Below are 25,000 nucleotides of genomic sequence, written 5' to 3' on the forward strand. Positions count from 1 at the left end.
TTTATATGATAGAAAATTGCCAAATCATGTTGTTTATGTCTAACTGAGTGTTTATGTTGAGAGATTTTCCTGTGAATCCATAGTATGACTTATCAAAATCCCTACAGGGGATTTCATAAGCTCTTATGTCTATAGAAACTGGTTTCTGTTGACCCTTAATGAATGACTTCCCCAGTGTATTTGGATAGTGAAGATGAAAGGGTTGGGTACGCCTAAGGTTTGTGTGATCTCTCGTAAATTACCCACATGAGGGATTATGATTATGTATTTTTCCTTTTCTTTGTTTTCTGTGAGTTTGTGAAAAATGCTATTTGCTTTATGTATAGATTTTTTTATTATGTGCGTGGGGTATTTTAACAAAGATAATTTGATTTTTGATTGTTTCAAGTTCTTTGTTAAGAAAATCTGGGGAGCAAATTCTCAGGGCTCTCAAGAAATAAGTTACTTGCTATGCCGAGTTTAACTGAACTGTCATGATAGCTGTAAAAATGTATGTATGAAAGTGAGAATGTCGCTTTCCTGAAGACAGTGAATTTGTAGTTGTTATTAGTGTGTGAAGAGGGTCTAAGGGAGAGCATATAACATATAACAAAGGTTTGGATGCTATATGACAGAATGTGTCTAGGTTTCTATGATTATGTTGTGAAAGAGAATACAGATACAATTTCCTGATAATGCATTGCTCAGACTGTTGACTTATTTCTTTGTTAATGTACATTCATTTGCTGATTTGTTTGTGCTGAAGTAAAGATGTAATTATGTGACTTATGGGGATTATGATTCTAGTGGGGGGATGGTATGGAAAATACAAGCTTTCATAAAAACAAAAATGTTTCAACTTTCAATTGGTGTTCTAGTGAGTGTGTCTACTCTATTACATAGGAATCACAGACAGTGCAGTGGTAAAATGTTCAAATAGTGTTAAAATATTAGCATGAGCTCGCCTATTTTGAAGTTTATGATTAAATTTGCACTTATAATTTACTTACAATTGTTTTCTTTCTCTTTCTACAGGAAACTGAGTGTCATAGTGCTTCTTCCTGTGGTAAGTTTACTCTTGTTATGGTATTAAGGGAGTGTTTGGCATTGGTATGTTTGTAGGAAAATGAATAATTGCTTTAGGAGAAATAGAAATATTTATAGTTTTCCCAGAATAACTCAAAACTTTTCATATTAATGATTATTTTACTCTCTCTCTCTCTCTCTCTCTCTCTCTCTCTCTCTCTCTATCTCTGTCTCTCGGTCTCTCTCACTCTCTCTCATATATATATATATATATATATCTAATATAGATATATATAGATCTAAATATATTATATATATATATATATATATAATATATATATATATCATATAATAATATATTAATAAATAATATTCTTATAATAAATATCCCTAATATATAATATATACATATATATATATACGTGTGGGGGTCGTTTTGGATGAAGGAACTTGCTAATACAATCATATGATTTGCTGTAAGGGCCACCACGACTCTCACACGTAAGGTTAAGGGCAAGAATGAAGCCCTTTTTTGACTTACGTTGTTTTAGAAAATCACTGAATCAGACAAAGTCGCCAGGAAACCAGCCATTTATATTTAAGTTAAGTTTATTTACCAAAATGTATAGCCTTGAAACAAACTGAATGGCAGATAAAACCCGTGGAGAGGACACAAAATACTGTGATAAGTTACTTTAATATTCACAATAGCAATTCGTTAATGGCTGCTGCTTAAATTCAGAGATGGGCTGAAATCATAGTCTGTGCAAGGCTGGTTGCCAATTATTGATGATAATATCTTCTACAGTAAGTGGGCTCTTGGCAAGGAGGCAGGAGCACGAAATTCAGGACAGCAGGAATCTGGAAGAGCATTCCAGGTTACTATCACAAAAATTATGTGAATAAGACACTATGGAAGGAAATTTATTACGAAACTTATTCACAACAATGCATGATGGTAGGAGAACTCTCATCTTTAGTTGAATGGCTCACTTAATAGCTTGAACAAATCGCAAGGGAAACATGTGATGCTAGAAATGGGACAAAGGCGTTCGTAGAGAGAAAAGGGAAATTTGAATATGGAAAAATTAGTGAGAGTTTTTTGTCTTGGAGAGATAGGGACTGGTTGAGTTTGCTACTTCTAAACGTACCTTCAGTTACGTGTGCATGTAGCATGAGATAGGATGCAGACTCCAACCAGTGAAGATGAACAAAAGTGCTGACGAGCAGTGGCGGTCACATCTGACTGCTATAAGGACTAGTGAAGGACTAAGGCCGATCCAGGGCATTTGCGGGTCATCTCAATTCAAGCACAGGGAGCGGCATTTGTCTGAAAGGAGCAAAACAGCCAGCACAAGGTTGTGGGAGAATAGACCTTAAAGCTAAGGCAACCTCAGGGTCCAACCAGCTGCCCATGCACCCCCGTGACTTGCTTTTCTCCACTGATTTCCCTATATTTCTCCCCAGTCGTACGATGTGGGGGTTAGAAATGGCTGCCTCTTCTATCTTGATTTGAATTACTGAGCTCTGGCGGAAAAGGCGGATTATAAAACGTAAAAGCTCCCCCTGTTGAGAAAGCATTCACTCCCTTTCCGGCGTGAAGGCCTCAGCTAAGTAAGTATCTGCGTCGACTAGCCAGAGTTCTTCCTTGAAGTAGGCTTATGGTGTTGCTGTCCATCTAACTAGGGTGGCCTACCTACTTATAGGAGGAGATGCAAGTGTGCTAACTAATGAGTAATGTAGAGTAGTCTAAATAAAACAATTAATGGTTGTCTGTGATGACAGGCTACTCTATCCCTAGGTAAGGTAGGTAAGGTTACCTTGAAAACTCTACTTGCTACTACCCTAATGCCCTGGTACTAAATTAAACAGCCTAACCTACATACAATTAACAAAGAGGATGCAATCATTCCAGAATGCAGTATGCAATAACTGAGGTTGAATAACCTGGAGGGTTAAAATACATAAGGTAATGATGTGTGAGGGTGATGAGTAATTTGGAGAGTATGAGAGGATTATGAGGCGATTATGACAGTTAAGTGAGGGTTAGTAGTACAAGTTCTAGGGGTTAGAATGTTAGTCTACTGGGCATAGTCAGGCTGGCTACCTTCTCTGGGTAGGTGCCAAGATGCCTCTCCAATTGAATGTGGCACTGTACCTTGGGCACAGGTGCTGAGGAGAGCATGTGGCTCTTTGGTTAGTGGGTGATTTTCTTGTGTCCCTTCTTCTTCTTGTTCCTCCAGCATCTAGCTACATTAGTCCTAGGAGGTGGCAGATGCACCAATTCTGGGGAGAGGCCAGGAACACTGTCAGGAGCAGAGGCAGTGGTAGCCCTAGGGACTACAGGTGAACACCCTACTTTGGCAGCTGCAGCAACCATCATAGAGGTAGAACCTACTGCAGGGGAGGCCCCTACTCCAGCTGTTACGACAGCCATTGTAAGGGTAGAACTCGAGTCTGACTCCTGGCCGGGCAGTTCCTGGTTGAACAGTGCAGGTGTAGCTGTGAAGTTTGCCAGAGGTTCATCTTCGGCTGATGAAGGTGATGAGGAAGAAGAGTCTGGGGTTGGGGGCTCGCAGTGGGCCAGAATTAACTCCGAGGAGTTTGGCAGATCTCCGGGAAGAGGATCTGAGGCTTAATTGGGCTCTGGCACTGGCACTAGCTCAGGGCCAGGCATGAAGATTAGGGGTAATGTGGGCTCGACGTCCAGGCTGGACGGAGCATGGCACTGCTCAGTGCTCCCAAGTGGCACTGGCAGAGAGTTAAGGTTAGTCATACCTGGGACTGTGCCAAACCTCTTAGTGTGCCAGTGGTGATGCGAGACAGGGGTTCCTGTCTCATGTGGAAGGCTGAGCCATATACAGTGACAGTGGCACCAAGACCAATTAGAATTAGTGGAGTGCCCTAATATGTTGCAGGTTTTGCAGTGGAACTGTGAGTGGTCAATTTCCCTCCTTGGTGAAGGGGGAAACTGTTGGTGGCTGTATTTCTGTGAGGAAGTATCTTTTTGATGGATCCTTACTCTGGAGGAGTTTGTCGTGGGGCTAGAACCCCAGTTTATTGGAGATGAGAAGGGGACTTCAAATCTTGCCCCAGGAGGAGGTCGTATCTTCCAGGAATATAGCTTGCTACTGCAAGGGTACAGACTTTCGAAAAGTGAGGTCTTGTGACTATCAGTTGAATGGTGGGAAGGATCAACTTAATATGGTTGATGCCTTCAATGGTGATTAGTTGGTGCCTATTGACACTAGCCCTGTGGGGAATTCTATCTTCCTGTATCAGGGAGATTTGCACGCCAGAGTCATCAATAGCTCTGACGTGTCTTGCATGATAATGGCTTTGGAGGGGTGCTACAGTGATAGGGCCCTTAGCCGGTGGTCCTAATCAAGATGAGTTGGTGACGGCCAATGCAATGGCAGGTATGTTGTGGTTTGCACACCCTTCATAGCTTGCGAACATGTGACCCTTCCAGCCACAGTCTTTACAGAACCTTTTCCAGAACTTCTTCCATGGCACTGGATGATGGGGCTGAGATGGCACCACAGGTTGAGACTCTGGCACAGGTGAAGAGTCCTTTCTGGTAGTGATTAGATGTGGGGAGGTTATGATTCCTTCTTTGAATCACCCTCTGGAACAAGTCCAGGGGATGACTGGTAGGCTCACCTCTTCTGAAATGGAGGAGGCAGGCGGTGAAGCGGCAAGAGGCTGGCAGGTTGCAGAGGGAACTTCTGGCTCTGGCACTGGGTCAGGACTAGGCTCACAAATGGAAGAAGTGATGTCAGTGGCATCGGAGGCACTAGTCTCTGAATTCAGAACTGAGGGAGGGATTATTTTTCATGCTGCATGGGTCCGGTGCATCTGGTAGTGGGAGCTGCATTCAGGTAAGATAGGGTCTTAAGAGCTCAGGGCCCAGTATGACCTGATAAACGTCATGGAATTTATCCACTACTCCCAGGCAGTACAATGTGAATTGATTGGTCTCCTGAGCCAGTAAGGGCACTTGTACCTAGAGCAGGACTGAAGGAACAGTATAGAGGTTGCCATCTATCCATTCAAACTGAATTTCTTCGACCTTCTGGATTTTGGTACCCCTAGGCACTGCCTTTCTTGAAATGAGGGAGACCTTGGCTTCAACATCGGCCATAGCAATATAGCATATGCCCACTGATAGGCTTCCGGAGAAAGTTCATCAGGGGGAGCAAACTGGTTTCCCTGGAGGAGGGTCCCCTGGAAACTCTTCCTAAGGTAGGGACCGACTCGGGCACTGTTTGGAATCCGCAGCATGCCCACACACGCAACAAGTGGTGCAGAACCGGTAGTCCAGCTCTTGGTCTGGGGTTTGGAAACAGTAGAAGACATTTCCCTTAGGCTATGCAGTAGAGGCTCAGTTAGATGGGACAGAGTGCCAGGAATAGCACTGGATGGGAGTGTTACTCCAGTAAGGTGGCCTTCACCTAGAAATGGGGTCTGCAAATGTGGTAAGGTTCATGATGAACACGTCAATGTGTCTGAAAAGACTGGGTGCTCTATGGCACTTGGGAAGTGTTCCGTGAGTTGGTGGCACTTCTTGACTGGCATCTTCTTAATAAGGTGGTAATATAGTGGAATGTGCTGTGTAGGGGTCACACTTATTTTCGTTCCTTGAGGATCAATAGTCCTTTTGGGTGGATACGCAACAGAATGGAGTGCTCCTGAAACCTTGAATATCCTTATGCGTGGAGGCACAGATAAATGAGGGATCCAGACTTACGGATACGCAGGTAAATGGGGGATCCTAAATGGTGGATACGCAATGGATGGGCAACCTGTATGTTCTATACAGGTGCAGCGGTACTTATGGAGGCCTTCTCCGTGCAGCACTATTAGAGTGCTGGTGTGTCCAGTGGAACGACACTAAAAGGCAGTATAGTAAAGTATACTGAGGGAAAATGGCACTCTGCTCGATGCAGAGTGTACCAGTATAGGAGAGAAAGTAAAAGGGGGAGTACTTCAGCAGCCAAGTCGAGGACAGTGCCGCAGATTAGTGGCACCTTAAAATGGAAGGGCCTGACATGCACTAATGGTGGCTAGTCCGTGGACTAGTAGCGACTTCCTAATATGGAAGTAAAGGGCTTGCGGTGGCACTCTATGTGCAGGTCTGGTGCTTGCAGTATATGCAAGTCTTTAGTGATAAGAAATTAAAAAAAAGACCACTCATGCACATGGGTGTATATATAATGCTCTGTGTACGTACATGAAAGTCACCAGAGAAAAATGAAGTCAATGATCCCTGGACATGTTAATAAAAAATGATATGTGACGAACTCCATTGTGTTTATTTTAAATAACAATTTTAATTTAATGTGACGCCGTAGAGTGGAATAATTTTCTTACATTAAGTTAGGCAGAAGAATCTCTTTTGAATAATTTTCAGGTTAATAGAACGTACTAACAATGAAGGATTTATTTACGTTACTGTAAAAGGTTTGTGCTAGAATATGATTTACAACGATGCATTTACATTAAACAATTCTTTTAATGTAAGTTATCAAGTTTGCTGTTATTTTACGTAAAGTTACCTAGCTCCCTAAGTGACAAGTTAGAAATGGAGATAAGGATTTTATAAGGTGTTAGCAAAGTATTTATTAATGAGAGGTTACGTTAAGGATGAGGAAGTGAAATGAAACTTTCGCTCAGCGAGTGGGTGAACGATGTAAGTAAAACGTGAGGTGGGGAGGTGAGACAACCTGAACGTGCGAACAGCTGATGTTGTTGGTGAAAAGAGCGCTGTGTTTATAACTCAACAAAAATTTTATTTGTTATCGAAAGCAAATAAACACTAAATTTTCTGGCAAAATGATAGCTGCTAGTACGGAGATTGAAATTATTTACGTTAAAACATCAAAATTTACTTCATTTGACTTAAATCGTTAGGATAAAAGTTTAATTGATGAATATATTGTCTGGGTGACGAATGGCTGACATGGTAGATTCGTGCCAACATGTGGGAAAAGTTTGAAAAGAATTTGAATACGAATTCTCCTAACACTTCACACACAAAGGAATTGTACACTTCCTTTGTGGTAACTATGAGTAGAAAACACTTCTGGCTAGTTGTTTATTGCTGACCATGCAATTAATCCATGGCAAAGCACTTTCTAATACTAACTAACTTTCTGGCAACACCTACAACCCTGAAAATTCGCGGGGATTTTTGGGTGCGCCGCAAACTTAAAAACTTTGGCGCTCTCGCCGTTACAAAACTAATATCTAACTGAAACACTTCTTACACTTCTTGAATTATTCCTTAACGTACCTTAATACTAACAGTGGTTATAATAATGATATAATAATAATGATAATGATAACTTTACCGTGCTGCCATGGCTCGTGTCCTTCCTTGCTAAGAATTTATTTACGTCTTGTGAAAAAAAGTAATTTACGATTTTTAATGGATAAAGCCCTTTACAGATCTTAAAGGCTCCTGGTTCGAATGCTGGCTAGGTCGGCCACTTTTATGTGTGGGAGTCGTTTTAGATGAAGGAACTTAGTAATAAAAGCATATGATTTGCTGTAAGGGCCACCACGACTCACACACATAAGGTTAAGAGCAAAAATGAAGCTCTTTTGATTTACCTTGAGTTAGAAAATCACTGAATCAGATAAGGTCGCCAGGAAACCGGCCATTTATATTTAAGTTAAGTTTATTTACAAAAATGTACATCCTTGAAACAAACTGAACGGCAGGTAAAACCCGTGGAGAGGACACAAAATGCTGTGATAAGTTACTCTATTATTCACAATAGCAATTCATTAACGGCTGCCGCTTAAATTCAGAGATGGGACGAAATTACGGTCTATGTAAGACTGGTTGCCAATTATATCTTCTATGGTAAGTGGGCGCTTGGCAAGGATGCAGGAGCACGAAATTCAGGACAACAGGAATCTGGAAAAGCATTCAAGATTACAATCGACATAATACAAAGACTTCTCTCACAAAAATTATGAATAAGACACTGTAGAAGGAAATTTATCACGAAACTTATTCACAACAATGCATGATGGTTGGAGAACTCTAATCTTTAGTTGAATAGCTCACTTAATAGCTTGAACAAGTCACAAGGGAAACACTTGATGCTAGTGTAAGGACAATGCCTTATCGCAATTTTCTCTGTATATAATTCTACAATCGCGTTGTTCTTACTTCCCTCCTCGAGAGCGTTCAGCGGGCTTTCCGCCAATGTATATATCTTATAAGATCCTATTTTATGTACTTTTATATTCTATGTTATATGTCTCACAAGAAACACAAATTGGCTCTCGCCGACCCACTTTTACTCTCTCGCGGGTCGGATACCACATTTCCGCCCATATACTGTATATTTGAATTTCCCTTACCTGTAATACCTGTAATAAAGATCAGTACACTTCGACCTGCCTCTTTGTCCACACCTCACAACTGGTGTCCTCCCGGTTTGGACGGTGACCCAAGCGGTTTTGGCTCAGCCATTAAGGGACTAACTACCGTCACTCACCTTCAGAGATATTTAGCGGACTCACACGGCGCCTCAGTTTAGATCTCTGAAAGCTCCTACCATGAAAAAAACCAACGTCTCTTAATGGACTAAATACGGCATACCTTCCCAAGGTGTGTTCAGGCGTTCCTCAAATGGTTTGGGCCGCCATTTATGACCCCTGTCGACCATTTTGTGAGAAAGGACAAGGGACGCAGACAGTTCCGTGCAAGAGACCCAGGCCTCCCCTGCCTCGATGACAGTCTTGCACACAGCTGCGGCTCAAACTGTCAAATTGCCCCCCTTCACAACAACGAACCCAACCGCCTGGTTCATCCGAGCTGAAGGGCAATTCCAGGTCGCAGGACTTATGGACAAGGTACAGCATGCTGACCTCGTCATGGCAGTCCTCCCGGCAGAGGTATTCAACTGAATAACTCCCTGACTGACCGGTCGAGCACAGACCGAACCTGTCACGCTCGATGAATTAAAAACATGACTCGTGACAGCCTACTCCACGCCCATCGCTGAGAAAGCCACCCGCGCCCTCGGCCTGGTTACAAACCCGATGCGAGGCGCCGACCCACAGGATGCCTGGGACATGGTGATGGGCCTCCTCCGCCTGCCCAAAGTAGGTCCTGATGGGAAGAAAAAGGAAATCTGCCTGAGCCGCGAAATTTTCCGGTGGCAACTCGAGCCAGACGTCCGAGGACAGCTAACGGACGCATACACCCTCCACGACGACGAACTATTGGAGAAAGCTAAAAAGCTGATGCTGCCGAGCAAGGCTGCAAGGCTCGCCGCCCCCTGATCCTCCGTGTGCCTAGCCCCAGAGAAGGGAGAAGAAGAAGAAGACGACACAACGCAAGAGATCGCCGCCGTGACCCAAAGGAAGTCCTCCCACATGCAGCGGGGGGAAAACTCCTGGTGCCACTAACACTGGAGGTTCGGAAGACAATCCAGGGGGTGCGAAAGCCCCTGCACCTTCCAGCAGCCAAAAAACGGCGACGGCAGACAAAGCCAAAGTCGCCCGTGGCAGCGACCTCGTCGGAACCATACTCCGTAGGGTTTTATGTCCGCGACGCGATCTCCGGCCAGAGGATGCTGGTGGACACGCGGGATGCACTCGATATTCCCGCTGTCAGGAAAAGACCGCAGCCACAGGCCTGACAAACCAACCACCCTCGTCGCCGCAAACGGGACCCCCATCTATTCCTACGCCATGAAGTCCCTCGAGATATCCATCTTGGGGCGCAACTACGTCTGGAATTTCACCATCGCAGACGCCAGGATTCCACTACTGGGGGCGGATTTCCTGGCGCATAACGGCCTCCTGGTTGATGTGGGTCGCAAACACCTCCTCGACACGGGGACATGCCGTTCCCTACCACTTGCAGCGGGCCCAGGTGCCCCCACAATTTGTACCATCGCCCCCCCACAAGTAAGGCAACCTCCTGCAGGAATTTCCCGAAGTTTTCAAATCGGAACTTCGTCAGGTGGCAGGGACGCCACCCAAGCACGGAATATACCACCACATCACCACCGCGGGGCCCCCGACACACGCAAAGTTCCAACGACTCCCTCCAGGCCGCCTTCAGGATGCAAAAAGGGCGTTCTCGGAAATGGAACTAATGGGTATCTGCCAGAAAGCTCTCAGCCCTTGGGCTTCGTCCCTAAACATGGTACAGAAGCTTGACGGCACCTGGAGGCCCTGCGAAGACTACAGGAGACTCAACCTCGCTACGATCCCCGATCACTACCCCTTGCCAAAAATGCAGGATTTGACCAGGGCCCTCCATGGAGCAAAAATCTTCACGAAAATGGACCTTTTAAAATCTTATTTTCAGGTTCCCGTGCACCCCGAGGATGTCCCCAAGACCGCCATCATCACGCCCTTCGGCTCCTACATCTTCCATTACTCCACCTTCGGCCTGAGAAACGCAGGGGCCACCTTCCAGCGCCTGATGGACAGCATTCTGGGGGACTTGCCTTTCTGTGTCTGCTACGTCGACGATATTTTATTTTTTTCCAGGTCCCTGGAGGAGCATCTACACCATGTCCAAGCGGTTCTGAAACACCTGCAGGAAAACGGGCTGGTCATCAGATTCGACAAGTGCACCTTCGGCGCCGAGAGGGTGGACTTCCTCGGACACAAGATCTCCGCAGCAGGCGTGCGCCCCATGGCCTTGAAGGTGGACGCAGTGCAGAAGTTCCCGACCCCAACTTCAGTCAAGTCCCTGCAAGAATTCATCGGGATGGTAAACTACTACCGCCGGTTCATCCCTGACGTCGCCCGCACCATGTCCTCTCTAACTCAGGTCCTGAAGGGGAAACCAAAAAACCTGACTTGGGAAGCAGAACAAGCGCAGGCCTTCCACGACACGAAGATGGCCCTCGCCAGAGCCGCAACCTTGTGCCACCAGGACCCTACTGCGCCCTTACACCTCACCACAGACGCCAGCAACGTCGCCTGCGGGGCTGTCCTCAAGCAGATGGTCCAGGGCGGGTCCCAGCCACTCGCCTTCTACAGTAAAAAACTGTCACCCGCCGAGACGAGAACAGCACATTCGACCACGAGCTCCTGGCGGTGTACCAAGCAGTGCGCCACTTCCGCTACCTCCTCGAGGGCGCCCCCTTCACTATCAGGACAGACCACTGCCCCTTGGTGCACACCTTCACCAAGGCGGGCGACGCCTGGTCAGCAAGACAACAGAGGCACCTGGCAGCCATCGCTGAGTTCGGCTACACTATCCATTACGTTCCCGGCGAGAAGAACCCCGTGGTAGACGCCCTCTCGAGGAAAGAGATCAATGCCGTGCACCTCAGGATCGATTACGAAGGCCTCGCCCGAGAACAGGCCGCCGACCTGGAGACTGCCGCATATCGCACAGCTATCACCTTCCTCAAGTGGGAGGACTTGCCCTTCGGACCCGCGGGTCTGCAACATCAGCACGGGTCGCCCGTGCCCGCTGATTCTAGCCTCCCGAAGGATAGCCGTATTCGACGTCATACATGGACTCTCACACCCCTCGGGCCGGACGACGATGCGCCTCCTGACGGAGAGGTTCGTCTGGCACGGAATTCGTGCGCCGAAGCCCTTCTTGCCAGCTGGATCAGTCGATTCGGAGTGCCAGATGAGATCACGATGGACCGTGGACCCGTTTTCCTGTCAGAGATGTGGACTGCCCTGGCCCACCTGATGGGGACATCGCTACACGCCACCACCACCTACAACCCTGCAGCTAACGGCATGGTGGAGAAGGTCCACCAATCGCTCAAGGCTTCCCTAATGGCATGCTGCACCGGCGAGGATTGGAAGAGCCAACTACTGTGGGTCCTCCTCGGCCTCAGGACCGCCACTCGGGCGAACGGCGAAGCATCACCTGCGGAGAAGGTATATGGGGAACCATTGACAGTCCCAAGCGAGTTCTTCCCGACCAATGCTGACGACGCAGACGTCTCCATCACCAGACTTCCGGAATCCGCCGGAAAATTCACGCCCTGCATCAAGACCTTCTCTGACAGAACCAAACACTTCCTCCAGAAGGCCCTATCGTCCTGCAAACATGTCTTCAACAGGGACGATGCCCGCCGCCCGCCACTAACGAGACCCTACCGAGGCCCCTTCCGCATCCTCCGACGCACCGACAAGGTGTACTTCATATCCATAAATGGTCATGAGGACTGGGTCACGATCGACCGACTGAAACCAGCTTTCCTTATTGACGAAGAGTACGCCGACGCGGATTCCATTGGGCGCCTCACTCTTCTTCGGAAAGAAGCGACTCCATTGATCACCAAACCACCCAGTCGTAGCCGCGGCCGCCCTCGGAAGACAGTCGAACCCCCCGAGGATTCCGAGGCCGAGGATCTACCACAGCAGCTGGTCTCGCGCACCCGAGGCTGCCTCCACCGGCCCGCTCGCTTCCGCGAGTAACGATCAGAAGTACTAAGAAATCATCCAACAATTACGCCCTAATTATTGTCTTGGGGGGAGTATTTGTAAGGACAACGCCTTATCGCAATTTTCTCTGTATATAATTCTACAATCGCGTTGTTCTTACTTCCCTCCTCTAGAGCATACAGTGGGCTTTCCACCAATGTATATATCTTTTAAGATCCTATTTTATGTACTAATATATTCTATGTTATATGTCTCGCAAGAAACACAAATCGGCTCTCGCCGACCCACTTTTACTCTCTCGCTGGTCGGATACCACATTTCCACCCGTATGCTGTATATTTGAATTTCCCTTAGAATTTCCCTTACCTGTAATAAAGATCAGTACACTTCTACCTGCTTCTTTGTCCACACCTCACACCAGAAATGGGACAAAGGCGTTCGTAGAGAGAAAAGGGAAATTTGAATATGGAAAAATTAGTGAGAGTTTTTTTATCTTGGAGAGATAGGGACTGGTTGAGTTTGCCACTTCTAAACGTACCTTCAGGTACGTGTGCATGTAGCATGAGATAGGATGCAGACTCCAACCAGTGAAGATGAACAAAAGGGCTAACGAGCAACGACGGTCGCGTCTGACTGCTATAAGGACTAGTGAAGGACTGAGGCCGATCCAGGGCATTTGTGGGTCATCTCAATTCAAGCACAGGGAGCGGCATTTGTCTGAAAGGAGCAAAACAGCCAACACAAGGTTGTGGGAGAATAGACCTTAAAGCTAAGACAACCTCAGGGTCCAACCAGCAGCCCATGCACCCCCGTGACCTGTTTTTCTCTACTAATTTCCATAAATTCTCCCCCAGTCGTACAATGTGGGGGTTAGAAATGGCTGCCTCTTCTATCTTGATTTGAATTACTGAGCTCTGGCAGGAATGGCAAATTAAAAATCATATATATATATATATATATATATATATATATATATATATATATATATATATATATATATATATATATATTATATATATATATATATATATATATATATATATATATAGTAAATAATATATATATATATATATATATATATATATATATATTTTACTGTATTTCTTGCTGACCTATGGAAAACGTTTGGAGGACGGATGTGGTGACAATTACATTCTTTGAAATGTTAGATATCAGCGTTCGCTCTCACGAAGACAACAGGGAATGTTCTTTATTAAGGAGAATTGACTGTCTCAGAGGTCGGGCACCTCGACATGGAAGATTCCTCGAACGATGTATTCATGCATGCGTCTGTTTCTGTGGGCAGAACCAGTGAGAGATAAGTGTTATTTAAAATAGATTACTTTCCTACCAAGGAAAATATAGAATGTAGAAAACTCTAATATTTGTAGATCAGGAATTATTAAATAAATGATGTGTTATGACACAATCTGTTTTGCACAACAGACTCGGTACATGACCGTGATATCATCTAAAGGGAGTGGCCCTACGAGAATGCTTGTTCGTTCATGCTTCATGTTTTACCCCCTCTGTGAACCTATTCATATAATTTTTGAGGCACTATCTGCCCAGCTTTTGAGTTAAGATGAAGGTTGCGTGAAAACCACAAGAAACTTTGAATATGGACATAGAAAAGTAAGTGACACTGTTATTTTTCTTTTTCAGTGATTGGAACCTTCTTTTTGTGCCGATGCCGTGAACTTTCTTTTTAGCATTTAATTTGCACTGACTTATTCACGAGACTTATTATCATTTTATTAATAAACCATTTTTTTCTAATTTCATGTTTGATACATGAGAATTATTATCAGTTTGTTTTTGTGGACTTCTTTACAAAATGTAAAGAAGATTTATCATTATTTTATTTGTGATATGTGTTGCTAAGAGCCAGTTTTCTTTTGACAGGAACTCTTAATTTGTCGGTCTGTGGCCCCTGAGCCGAGCTATTATCAGTTTTAATAAGCCCTAATAGTGTATTTGACAAAATGGAGAGACGATACTTTTGCCATGTGACTAGTTAAATTGTGGAACAAATATGTTGGAGTTTTGGCGAAAAGAGTATCCCATTATGCTGGTCATTTGTGGGAATTGTTCAGTTACCCAGATAATGTTTCAAACAGTCCGTTTTCTATGTTCGAGGTCTGCGGTACAAGTTGTTGACCTTTACTTTCATATGACTTCTTAAATCTAGCTGTTTCGGATCGCTAGAATCTTGCATTTTTCTTTTGAGAAAAAAGTATATTTTTGTTGTTCAGAGTTTAATTCAGTGCCTAAATTTATTTTCTAAATATATATATATATATATATATATATATATATATATATATATATATATATAATCTTCATAACACGAAGATAAGATATGTCAATATAGTCCACAGGAGAAAAGAGAATAAAAGACCCCAGTAGCTCAATAATTTTGCCTTCCACCAGGCATCTATGAGAGCTTTAAGTTATAATAAAGCTCTCGAAGAGGCCTGGTTGAAGGCGAAATTATTGACCTACTAGAGTCTTTTATTCTTTTTTCTCCTGTGGATTATATTGACACACACATTGACACATACATTTGTGTATGTGTATTTATATATTTAAATATTTTAGCAGCTGTATCATAGAGAAAAATTGAACACCAGGTGTAAATCCCTCTACTCCTCTTTCTCCTGTTCCTCCATCAGTGCATCCAGCAATGGGTTGAAACCTTCCCCAGAGCCTTCCAAGAGGGATGTCTTAAGCCTGTTGATGGAGGTTGCTTGAGTAGCTGAAGGTTTGAGAACATGAGAGAGATCAACATGACAGATCATGTAAATATCAGGAGCCTCCTCACTCAACCAGCCAATGAAGAGGGGGGAACTCAGGCTCCCCATTATCCCACCACAGCAGTATGCAAGGACCAAGGTGTGGACAGCCCCATTGCTAAGCACTAAGCACTCCAGCTTTCCCCCTTCTAAGTACCTGAGGGTGTAGAAAGAGAGGGTGGGAGCCAGCTCAGGAACAGGGCAGATAATAGACAAGTTCTCCAACATGTGTAAGAGGCGCTTGGCAAGGCTGTTATGCTCCTTCTCCTCTTCTTCCTTGTTTTTGAGTGGTTCTACTTTTGTAGGCTGTGGTGTCATCAAGAAGGATCATTGCAGAAGGTCTGCATTTTTCAGGAGAGGGAAACCAAGAAGAACCACAAGGGGAGGAGTAACTCAATGAGGTACCATGGGAAGAGGAGAGATAGAACTTCTTTGGGATGTCTGAGCCAATACAGCAGGAGTAGTTCCTCCTACTGGAGGAGGAACTCCTGAGATTGATACAGGTACACCATGCCCTACTCACCATTTGGAGCTGAGGGCCTCCCTGGTCAGGTTCTCACCCCTTTGGCTCCCAAAGACACCAACTCCAGTCATCATGCAGGAACACCTAGTGGCAACAAAATCCAAACAGGTTTATGGCAGATCCAGAGTCAGAGAAGGCACACCAGGACCAGAGAGCATTGGAGAGCCATACTTCATTCTGGCAGTCAGAGAGGAAGAGGAGCCATATCGTGACTCCCTGGAGTGTGTAAGAGGAAGTGACGAGCCTGGAGGAGAAGGGCTTTCAGATCATAACCCTGATAACAAGAATACATAGGCTCGGTGAAAGTAGCATCCCTCTCCTCTTCAGTGCTCCCATCATTCTTGTGCTTGAAGCAGTTGGCAGATGCCACCCCAGAGGTGAGGCAATCAGTGAAGCTATCCTGCTCCTGCCTGTTGCATGGTGCTTTGGTAGGTGTCAACTTACTGGTCGCCAATCTGTAAGGCTTATTGGCAACCCCTTCCATCTCAAGTCAAGAGAAGTATTATACCTCCCTGAAGATATCCATGCGGCGCCTCATTCCTTGGATCCCCTCTGCAGGCTAGGTGTCAACCCTCCTCGCCCCGCCTCCCCCAGAAATATTCAAACTGCAGAGTGTGCAATTTAACCACATGTACATGAACAATTTGGGGCTGATGGCCATGAGGGCATTACACTTCATTTTGTGGTTGGACCTATGCTAGGGACCCTTCTTAAAGGAGATAAATGTGATCTTTGGTCAGGGCCACCGTCTTCAGTCAGAAGCCAGGTGGCCTTGACATGGGGAACAAGAGTCAGGTCGCTCATATTTGAGCAGACCTGCTCCCAGTGAGGAGTGAATCTCTGCCAGTGGTTTTGTGGGAGGACAAAGTGGCAGAGCAGTTAAGACAAGGGGGTGCCAACCCACTTATGCTCTTCCCCTAGCTGAGGTATTGTCAGCTGTCACATAGGTCACTGTTTCCCCAAGCCATGTGGCAGTGGAGGTCAGGCATTTATTTCCTCTCTGTCTTTCCATATATGTAGATGGAAGAGGACTGGCAAAAGGGGCAGATCCTGGTGAAACATCGGAACTTCCTTCTCCCATCTGCTTATGAGGGTGGATGTGAGGAGTTGCCTAGCAGTTTTGGATGTTGTGGCAGAGCTGCAGAGCTCCATCCTGTCATGCAGGACTGAGTCAACAAAGGGTTTGGCTGTACAAGCAGAGGCGAGAGCCTTCCTACAGAAGGAGACAAGTGAGGCAGTACAGGAGTAGTCACCATGGCTCTACAGTCCCCTGTTCCTGATAGAGAAAGTCTCAGGGGATGGAAGCTGGTGATAGGTCTCTCTGCTTCAGACAACTTCTTGCAGCAGACATCATCTCAATGGAAACAACCTAGTCAGTGTTAGCTTAAGTCCGAGAGGAAGACTACATAATCTTCATAGAGCTGCAGGAAGAGTGCATCTATAACCCCATCCACCACTCTTCGAGGAAGTGTCTTCCCTTCATGCCAACAGGCAACCTAACAGTTCAAGGCCCTTTGCGTTGGCCTAGCAGCAGCTCCATAGTTGTTCATAAGGATATTCCAACTAGTGTTGACCTGGGCCCACTCCCAAGGAGATACTTAGTAACTAGCTGATTCTGATGTTGTCAGCACAGAAACTGCAGAGGGACAAAGACAAGTTGCTGAGTCTGTGCTGAGAACTGGCTGTGATATACTGGCAGAAGTCAGACCTGGTCCCAAAACCTGTAATCGGGTACCTAGGTATGCTGGTAGACACTGGTCGTGAGAGCCTTCGTAGCCCCGGCAAGGATACACAGTCTACTACAAGTGGCTCAGGAGTTCATGGTTGAGAACTCATAGCCGGCTTATTAGTGCCCGTGTTAATAGGCATCTGACATCTCTGGAGAAGTAGTGCTCAAAGGAAGGTCTCACCTTCTTTCCCTGCAGTGGCAGTTACAGATGTATTGGGTACACCAACTAATTCCTCTGAACAACGAAGTGATAAAAGACCTGGATTGGTGGTTAGACATGGGCATTCTACAGCTGGGAGTGCCCCTCAGCAAGCTGCTCCCTAAAATGATATTCTCTGACCTCCCAAAGAGAGTGGGGAGTGAACCTGGATTGCGAGTGCCTTTTTGGGACTTGGGGGACTGATAAGAGGAAGGAACATATCAGTCTCCCAGAGATGAGGGCAGCGTGGTTGGCACTCCAGCATTTCCAAGGACAGTTGAAGCGCCGCTCAGTGGGTGTGATTAGTGACATCACTGTGTGGCATACACCAACAAGCATGGTGAGATGACCCCTCTAAGTTGTGTTGATTGGTAGTAAGGATGGACTACTGGTCATGTGGAGTTGGGGTGGGCCTAGCTGCCAGGTACCTCCCAGTGTAAAGGAATTGAGTAGGGGATCATCAGAATGTGGCAAACCAATTGTTGATTCTGTAGGACAGGCCATCAGTAGACCTGTTTGCCATGGGTCAGAATTTCAAGGTACCCCTCTACTGCTCCTCAGTGCCAGACTCGAGAGCAGTGATGCAAGACGCCTTCCAGCACCCATGGGGAAACATGGACTGTACATCTTCCCCCATTCAGCCAATTGAGGAAGGTTATAAACAGAATGTTCTCATCATTGGGTCTGTGATAATGCTGGTGGGCCCTAATGTGGCCGGAAGTGGAATGGTATGCCAACCATCAGTAGTTGCTTGTACACATGCCAAGAGAGCTCTCACTGGCCATGTTGCTGGTCCAGACGCACATCAGGTGGTACCTCAGGGCAGCGAACACGCTTTTCCTACATGGGCGGAGGCCATCCAGGAACTTCTGCAAAAGAGAAGCTTTTCTCGGGGAACTGTGAAATTGATATCAGACTTGCTACAAGCATCCTCTGCCAGTGTATACTAGAAAAAGTGGGTCATCTTCTGTGATTGATGTCATTGAAGGGGTCACTCTCCACCCTTGACTTCTCTTCAGGGTAGCAGACTTTTTTAGTGCCTCAGACAGAAGCAAGACCTTTTGGTAGCAATGGTCAAAGGATATAGAGCAGCTCTTGCAAAAGTTCAAGGGCTAGAAAATAGACTGTTGGCATCCTTGGAAATATTGCAACTCATAAGAAGTTTTGAGCAGTCATGCGGCCTGGGGGAAGTCAGGGCTCCCAAGTTGGATTGACCAGGGTGTAGGCAAGCTTGAGAGACCCACTGCGTGATCCCCTGAAGAGAGCTAACATCGAAGATGGTGTTTTTCTTGACCCTAGCCTTGTAAGGTTGGGAGACCATGTCCTTTGAGTTTGTGCAGAACCCTGCAGCCCCAGACTTGAGATTCAAAGGGTTCTCCATCCTGTTCTTGGGCAACTTCAAAGGAGGAGAGAGGGAGATGTTATTGTTCCTAGTCAGAGCTGTCAGACACTGCTTAAATTGGACAGCGGCCCAACAGTTAACATGCAGAACTGTTCATTGGTACATGCAGGAAGAAAAGGGAATTGTCAAAGAACACCACCTCCTTCTGGTTGAGGAGGGCAATAACCAGGGCATACGGTGCTAACCAGGAGGGGGCAGGCCTTCAGGGCAAAGTTAGTGCCAATGGTATATAGGGGATAGGTAGGAGACCTTCACAATCTTTTGCCTCAAGGGATATAGCCCACAGATCCTTAGACTTGTTCACCCTGGGTTGAGTAGTTGCAACCCAGCAGGTGGTGTAGAGAGGCCATAGAGCCAAACAACGGGCTCCATCCAGGGCCAGGGACCCAACTCTCCTGAAAAAGTGGGAGGAAGGCTGGATTAGCATCCCCATGCATGGGATCTGTACTGGGAGGCCATAGCCCCTCTATAGTAAGTTGCATGATCTAAGGAGACAGGATAGCATGGTGATTACAGAGCCACCAGCCTGGGGACAAACTACAGGCGAGCTTCTCTGGAGGGATAGGAAGTTGGCAGTATGGGTCCTCCTGCCTGAGGATGAAACACCAAAGGGTGGTAATTTATTAGGGATGTGGAGTGCCAGAGTTTCTGCAGAATTCCCACCCCTTTAACATAGTATCAGGTAGATCATCCTCCCACTTGAGGGCCTAAGGAGGGGAGTCTCCATATATGGAAAACGAGTTTAGTTTCCCGTAGGAGCATATACCAAATTTTAAAATAATTTTTATTTTTCCTAGGTATACATACTGTAGCTTTTCATGTAGGATAAACCCAGCTCTGCCACCCTTCTTTGTTCCAGATCTACCATTGTGATACACTTTGCAACTGGGTCCAACCTTACAGTGGCATGGTTAGGCTGTGGCTACTCCATGTATGAAAAGCTTTTTTTCGTGAAATAAAAATTTCAGTACAGTACTTTTAAATGTTGGTATTTTTGAATTATATAACACTTAAATATTGCATTCTCTTCATTATTCGAATTCCTTCAATGTATTACAAGTCTTCTAGGTCATCTATTCTGTAGCAGTCAGTTAATATTATTATGTCTTTTCTTTGCTTATATTTAGCCACATTCACTGCAATTTTTTGTAAGAACTTTTAAGCTTGTACTATTTCTTCCAAAGAATGGCTTAGGATCATATGCTTTTTTAGTATTGATTACATTGTTTTGTACATAGTCGTGGTAACTAAATTTCAAATGAATAGAGAAAAGAAACAATATCAATATTATTTATGAATAGCTGAGGACTTGTAAGAAATCAAACTTTTATCATCGTGGATTCATATAAGTAATGGTGCATGTAATTTATCTTTCAGGCTTTCCATCAAGTCAGGAGCCTCCTCCTCTTCCTAAGAGAAACCAAGGTATTTTATTTTTTTTCCTTACGTTATGTTAACAATTAAGAATTCTGCATCGTTCATGCACAATACATAAAGACAAAGCCAACACAAAGTAAGACATTACTTTTAAAAGATTTATTAAAATCAAAATTTGTTTTTGTTTCCAGTCATTTTGAAAAATAGAGTGGGGAAGTGTACCTGATGAGTAAGTGAAATAAATCAAATCTGCATCAAAGTGGATATTGATCTAACACATATACGTATTATGCCCATTTTGTCGAAATGTAATACCACTGAAAGAAACTTCTTCAAGAGTCCACACTTCAGATTGGAGGTTATTTGAATAGGAGTATCTCTTTTTATATGAAATTTTTTTTTATTAAAATTTACATTTGTTTTAATTGATTCTGAGAAGTCACAATGAAGCATCATTAACCCTAGCCTGTCAGGTTGTTAACGTTATCTCATACAACAGGATGCCCAGATACTCTTGAGTTATCGTTGAAATTTGATCCATTTTGATGCAGTATGAGTATCAAATTTTAGTTACAACAATAGAGCTGATGGTAACCCAGGCTAGGTGAGACAAGGTGACTGGTGATAAACAAGCAACTTTACAGGTTCTCTGTGATTGGCTGCTGAAATTGCTGGTTGAACCTGGGTTTGTAGCAAAGCTTGGAGCTTATAGGGCTCTCCAACCCCCAAAAATGGACAAAGAAAATTGGTGGATTTAAAAAAAAATTATACTGTTTTTCCTCTGCTGGTGTTCATTTTCAACTGAAGAAACCAAAGGATTTAGTGATGCCATTTATTGTTTACCCAGTGATGGCACCTGTAGCAATGTTGCTTGCATTCATAATGAGTGCTGGTCATAAGGGATGGGAAACTCCAGCAGCTTGGTGTTGGGGAGTGCAGTCTTAGTTGCTTTGAAGGCATTCCTTTGGGTGAGGAGGCCAAGTGAGTGTCATGGTTTTTTGGCTGAGGGCATTGTAGAGGTGTGCCAAGGTTTGAGCAATGTTGGGCAGGAGTGTGTGGTTGCAAATTACCATTCCCATGAATTGTCGTAGTTCTTTTATGTTGATTGGTTTGGGGTATTTTTTGATGGCTGACACCTTGGAAGGTAGAGAACATATGCCATTGTCAGAATTGTAGTGACCTTGGAACTGGATAGAAGAGGCCCCAGCTATGCATGTGTTGGAATGGATGACTTGTCCATTTGATGGAATAGTGTAGCTCTGATATGTTTTTGGTGTTCTTCCCAGAATATGAGTATGTCATCAACAAAGCAGATGTAGCAGGGGAGGTCTCCCAGGATGCTGTGCATCAGCCTCTGGATTGCAACTCCTGAATTCAGGAAGCTGAATGTAGATTAGTTGAAGGTATATGGCCTGAAAGACGTAATGATTGCTGTTTTCTCTCTATATCTTTGAGATGGACTGAAACTTCAAAGTACCCTTCATTGTGTTGAATTTAGGGAAGTTTCTCACCCCATGTAGGGTGTAGGTGACATCCACCATGTGGCACGTAATTCTCCGCAGGGGCATCAAAAACTGTCAGGTTGGAGTAGTTTAGCCCCGGGGATGAAGGCCTTTTGTCCAATGCCCATGTAATTTATCTCTTTTAAAGCCTTCTTTGCAGTGAGTAGTTTCTCCCTTGCCAGGTGGTGGACCTTGGAGTGGACTGGAAGGTCTATTGTCTTCATGTAGTGGTGGATGTCGTCTTTTGCAGGTACCCTGGGAATCTGATGTTTTCCAGTCTGCAGACACCAGGGAACTCCTGTATTAGGTGATGTGGGTTCTCCTTCTGAACAGCCCCTCTCTCTGCAAGCCCCAAGGAGCCACCCATCTTATTAATATGTTTCTGCTTGTTTAGGGCTCATGGAGAGAGGGGCTATTTGGCAGGAGGACTGCTCTACCAGGTGGCAATGATCAACATTCCCAGCAACCTGTAGTGTCTGAGGAAGGTGACACCAAGTAGGATGGAGGGTAAGATCTTGATGGCTGTTTGATGCTATGGGCTGCTGTTGGCAGCACCTGGGTGCAGCTGGGTTTCTGGTGGTCATCAGTAGCTGTCCTTCATTGCGGACAGTATGGGCTGGAAGGTGTCTGGTCCCTTGCAACTTCTTGGTAGGGGTGCCTTCAACAACGTAGAATCTGTTGGAGCTAGCATCCATTGGTATTGTGGTAACAATCATATTTCTTTGGGTGGTTGCGCTGCCTTTTTTTTATTCAGCTACAAAGAGGGGCACAGTTCTTGGCTACTTTCCCAAACTTATGATAGTAGATGCACAGTATGAGAGATTGGGGCACTCTTTGTGCTGTGGTTTGTATGCTCCCTGTTCATAGTCCTAGCTTGCTGTTGTCAATGTCCTAGTCTTCTCTGGCCTTTCAGCTGAAGTGGGTAGCATGTTGCAAAGCCTTGAGTGTGCCTTTGGTGTTGGGAATAATAGAGTAGATGTTTGTTAGTAGAAGGCATAACCATATCTCCCAGGTAAGGTTTACCTTTTTGGTTTCTTGACAACTTCCAACTCTGGTTATGTAAGAAGGGGCTCAAGTTCATCCTAAGATGCCCTCACTTGTGTGTCCTTAAGTGGAGCATTAAGGAGATTGAGGGCTCATCCGGTGTAGGCAGGCAACTGCATTGGAAACTGGTTTTCTTCTTAAGAGATCCTCTCTCTCCTTTTACATGCAGCCAATATACACTGCTGGGAAAAAGGGTTTCTATGATTGCCTTCTTTGTTAAACTTGAGACATTACAGATTCAGAATTGTATATCTGCTCTCTGGAATCAGACAGATGGTTCAGTCATCAAGAAGGGTGACAAACAGATTTACCACTTTTGTATTAGAGACTTTGTCTGATGACATCTCATTTATTCTTTGACATTTACAAGATTGTTTCTTAGTGGTAGATTTGGCCATATTTAGTCCATTGTTACCAGGTTTTTGTGCAAAAACTTAATTTTATATTTACTGTGTTCTTGTAAGTGCTATACTATGTCTACTGAGTGGAGGACAGCTGAGAGCTTGCAGTCCAAAGCAACCCAGAGCTGCAGTCTAGTGGATGGTTGTTGCTTCATAGAAAAGGCCGAGAACTATGCTGGTCGAGCAGGTTCCCCTTGTGGTCACCATTGTAAAGGTAACATACAATAGGATGCTCAGAGTACTCTGATTTGTTAACAAGATATTATCTGCTTTTGATACAATGTACAGATGGAGCTGTAGTTACAATGTGAGTAGTTACATGTGGGACATGTGCCAGGTGATGCACAGACATGTGGTTATGAGCATGCTCTGAAACTAGCTGCCAAACTAGTGGGTTATTCCTGGGTTTGGCTATGAGGCTGGGAGCTGAAAAGCTTAAACCTGTCTTTATTATAAACAAAACTTTTTCTTTGCTTACAAATATATATACTATATATATATGTTACATATATATAATATATCTATATATATATATATATATATATATATATATATATATATATATGATATCATATATATATATATAGACATAGGTTTACCAAAACTCAGAAGATCAATTAAGGAGTTTATTATGATACGTTTCGTGTCATCCTGACACATCATCAGTCTGTAATGTAAAATCAATTCACATTTATAAAAAATATAATTAAAGTTTACATGCTATTGCAAAAAGGAAAACTTAAAATACTAAAGTTATTCATAAAAATTATTGTTAAAAGCTAAAAATACTAAAATTATTTACAAGGTGACATTAAAATTGAAGAAATTTAGGATTAAAAAGGAATATTAACCTTAATAAAGCAAAGGACAAGAAAGGAATGGCTGTAGGACCGTCGGTTGCCCAGATCTCGACTACGCCAAGAAAAGCTGAGTAGAGGATTGACTAGAATTGAGGGAAGGAACGAGGTGCTTGATATGTAAAGACTCAAGTGTCGTTATATATTGGCTATGCTGGGTATTGTCAATTATCGAAAAATGTTTTTTGTTAATTTCAATTTTACAGAGAGCTGCATGATTTCTTATATTAAAAAGTTCAGGGTTGGTTATCCTCTGGCCAGTTCTGTAGCTCACTCCCAAATAACTAGAATATCGAACTTGCAACAAGCGTTCCGTCTATCCAACGTAAGTACCGAGACAACCCGGGCAAGTAAATTTGTAAATAATATTGGATCGCATAAACGGTTGCAAATTCTCTTTATGACTAAGAAGTGAGCCTATTTTGAGAGGATTAATAGGTATTAAATTAATTTTGAGACTTCCGAACTCTCTTTCAATAATTTTCTTGATACGGTCTCTTATTTATTTTTGAAAAACTATGGAATAGTGGCGTATATGGGTAGTTTTGGTACATCAAAGGATGGGGTATTTTCCGTGAAGTTTAAGTTAGTTAATTTGTTTACAGAGGTATTTTATAAAATAGTAAACAAATTACTTAACTTAAACTTCATGGAAAATACCCCATCCTTTGATGTACCAAAAACTACCCATATACGCCACTATTCCATAGTTTTTCAAAAATAAATTGGGAGACCGTATCAAGAAAATTATTGAAAGAGATTTCGGAAG

The 25,000-nt window shown here is 44.3% G+C and overlaps 1 protein-coding gene across 5 annotated transcripts in view; it reads left to right on the plus strand.

The window, feature by feature from the left end:
• Positions 1-25,000, plus strand: part of LOC135205932 (lymphocyte cytosolic protein 2-like) — a 408,856-nt gene that overhangs the window by 297,311 nt on the left and 86,545 nt on the right. For all 5 annotated transcript variants that reach the window (XM_064237130.1, XM_064237124.1, XM_064237141.1 and 2 more), the window contains 2 exons: positions 1,015-1,045; positions 20,428-20,475. In XM_064237130.1, the coding sequence (XP_064093200.1) occupies positions 1,015-1,045; positions 20,428-20,475 (79 nt within the window). The remainder of the gene's footprint in view (positions 1-1,014; positions 1,046-20,427; positions 20,476-25,000) is intronic.

Source organism: Macrobrachium nipponense, chromosome 11 (assembly GCF_015104395.2).
Source record: "Macrobrachium nipponense isolate FS-2020 chromosome 11, ASM1510439v2, whole genome shotgun sequence".
Classification (NCBI taxonomy): domain Eukaryota; kingdom Metazoa; phylum Arthropoda; class Malacostraca; order Decapoda; family Palaemonidae; genus Macrobrachium; species Macrobrachium nipponense.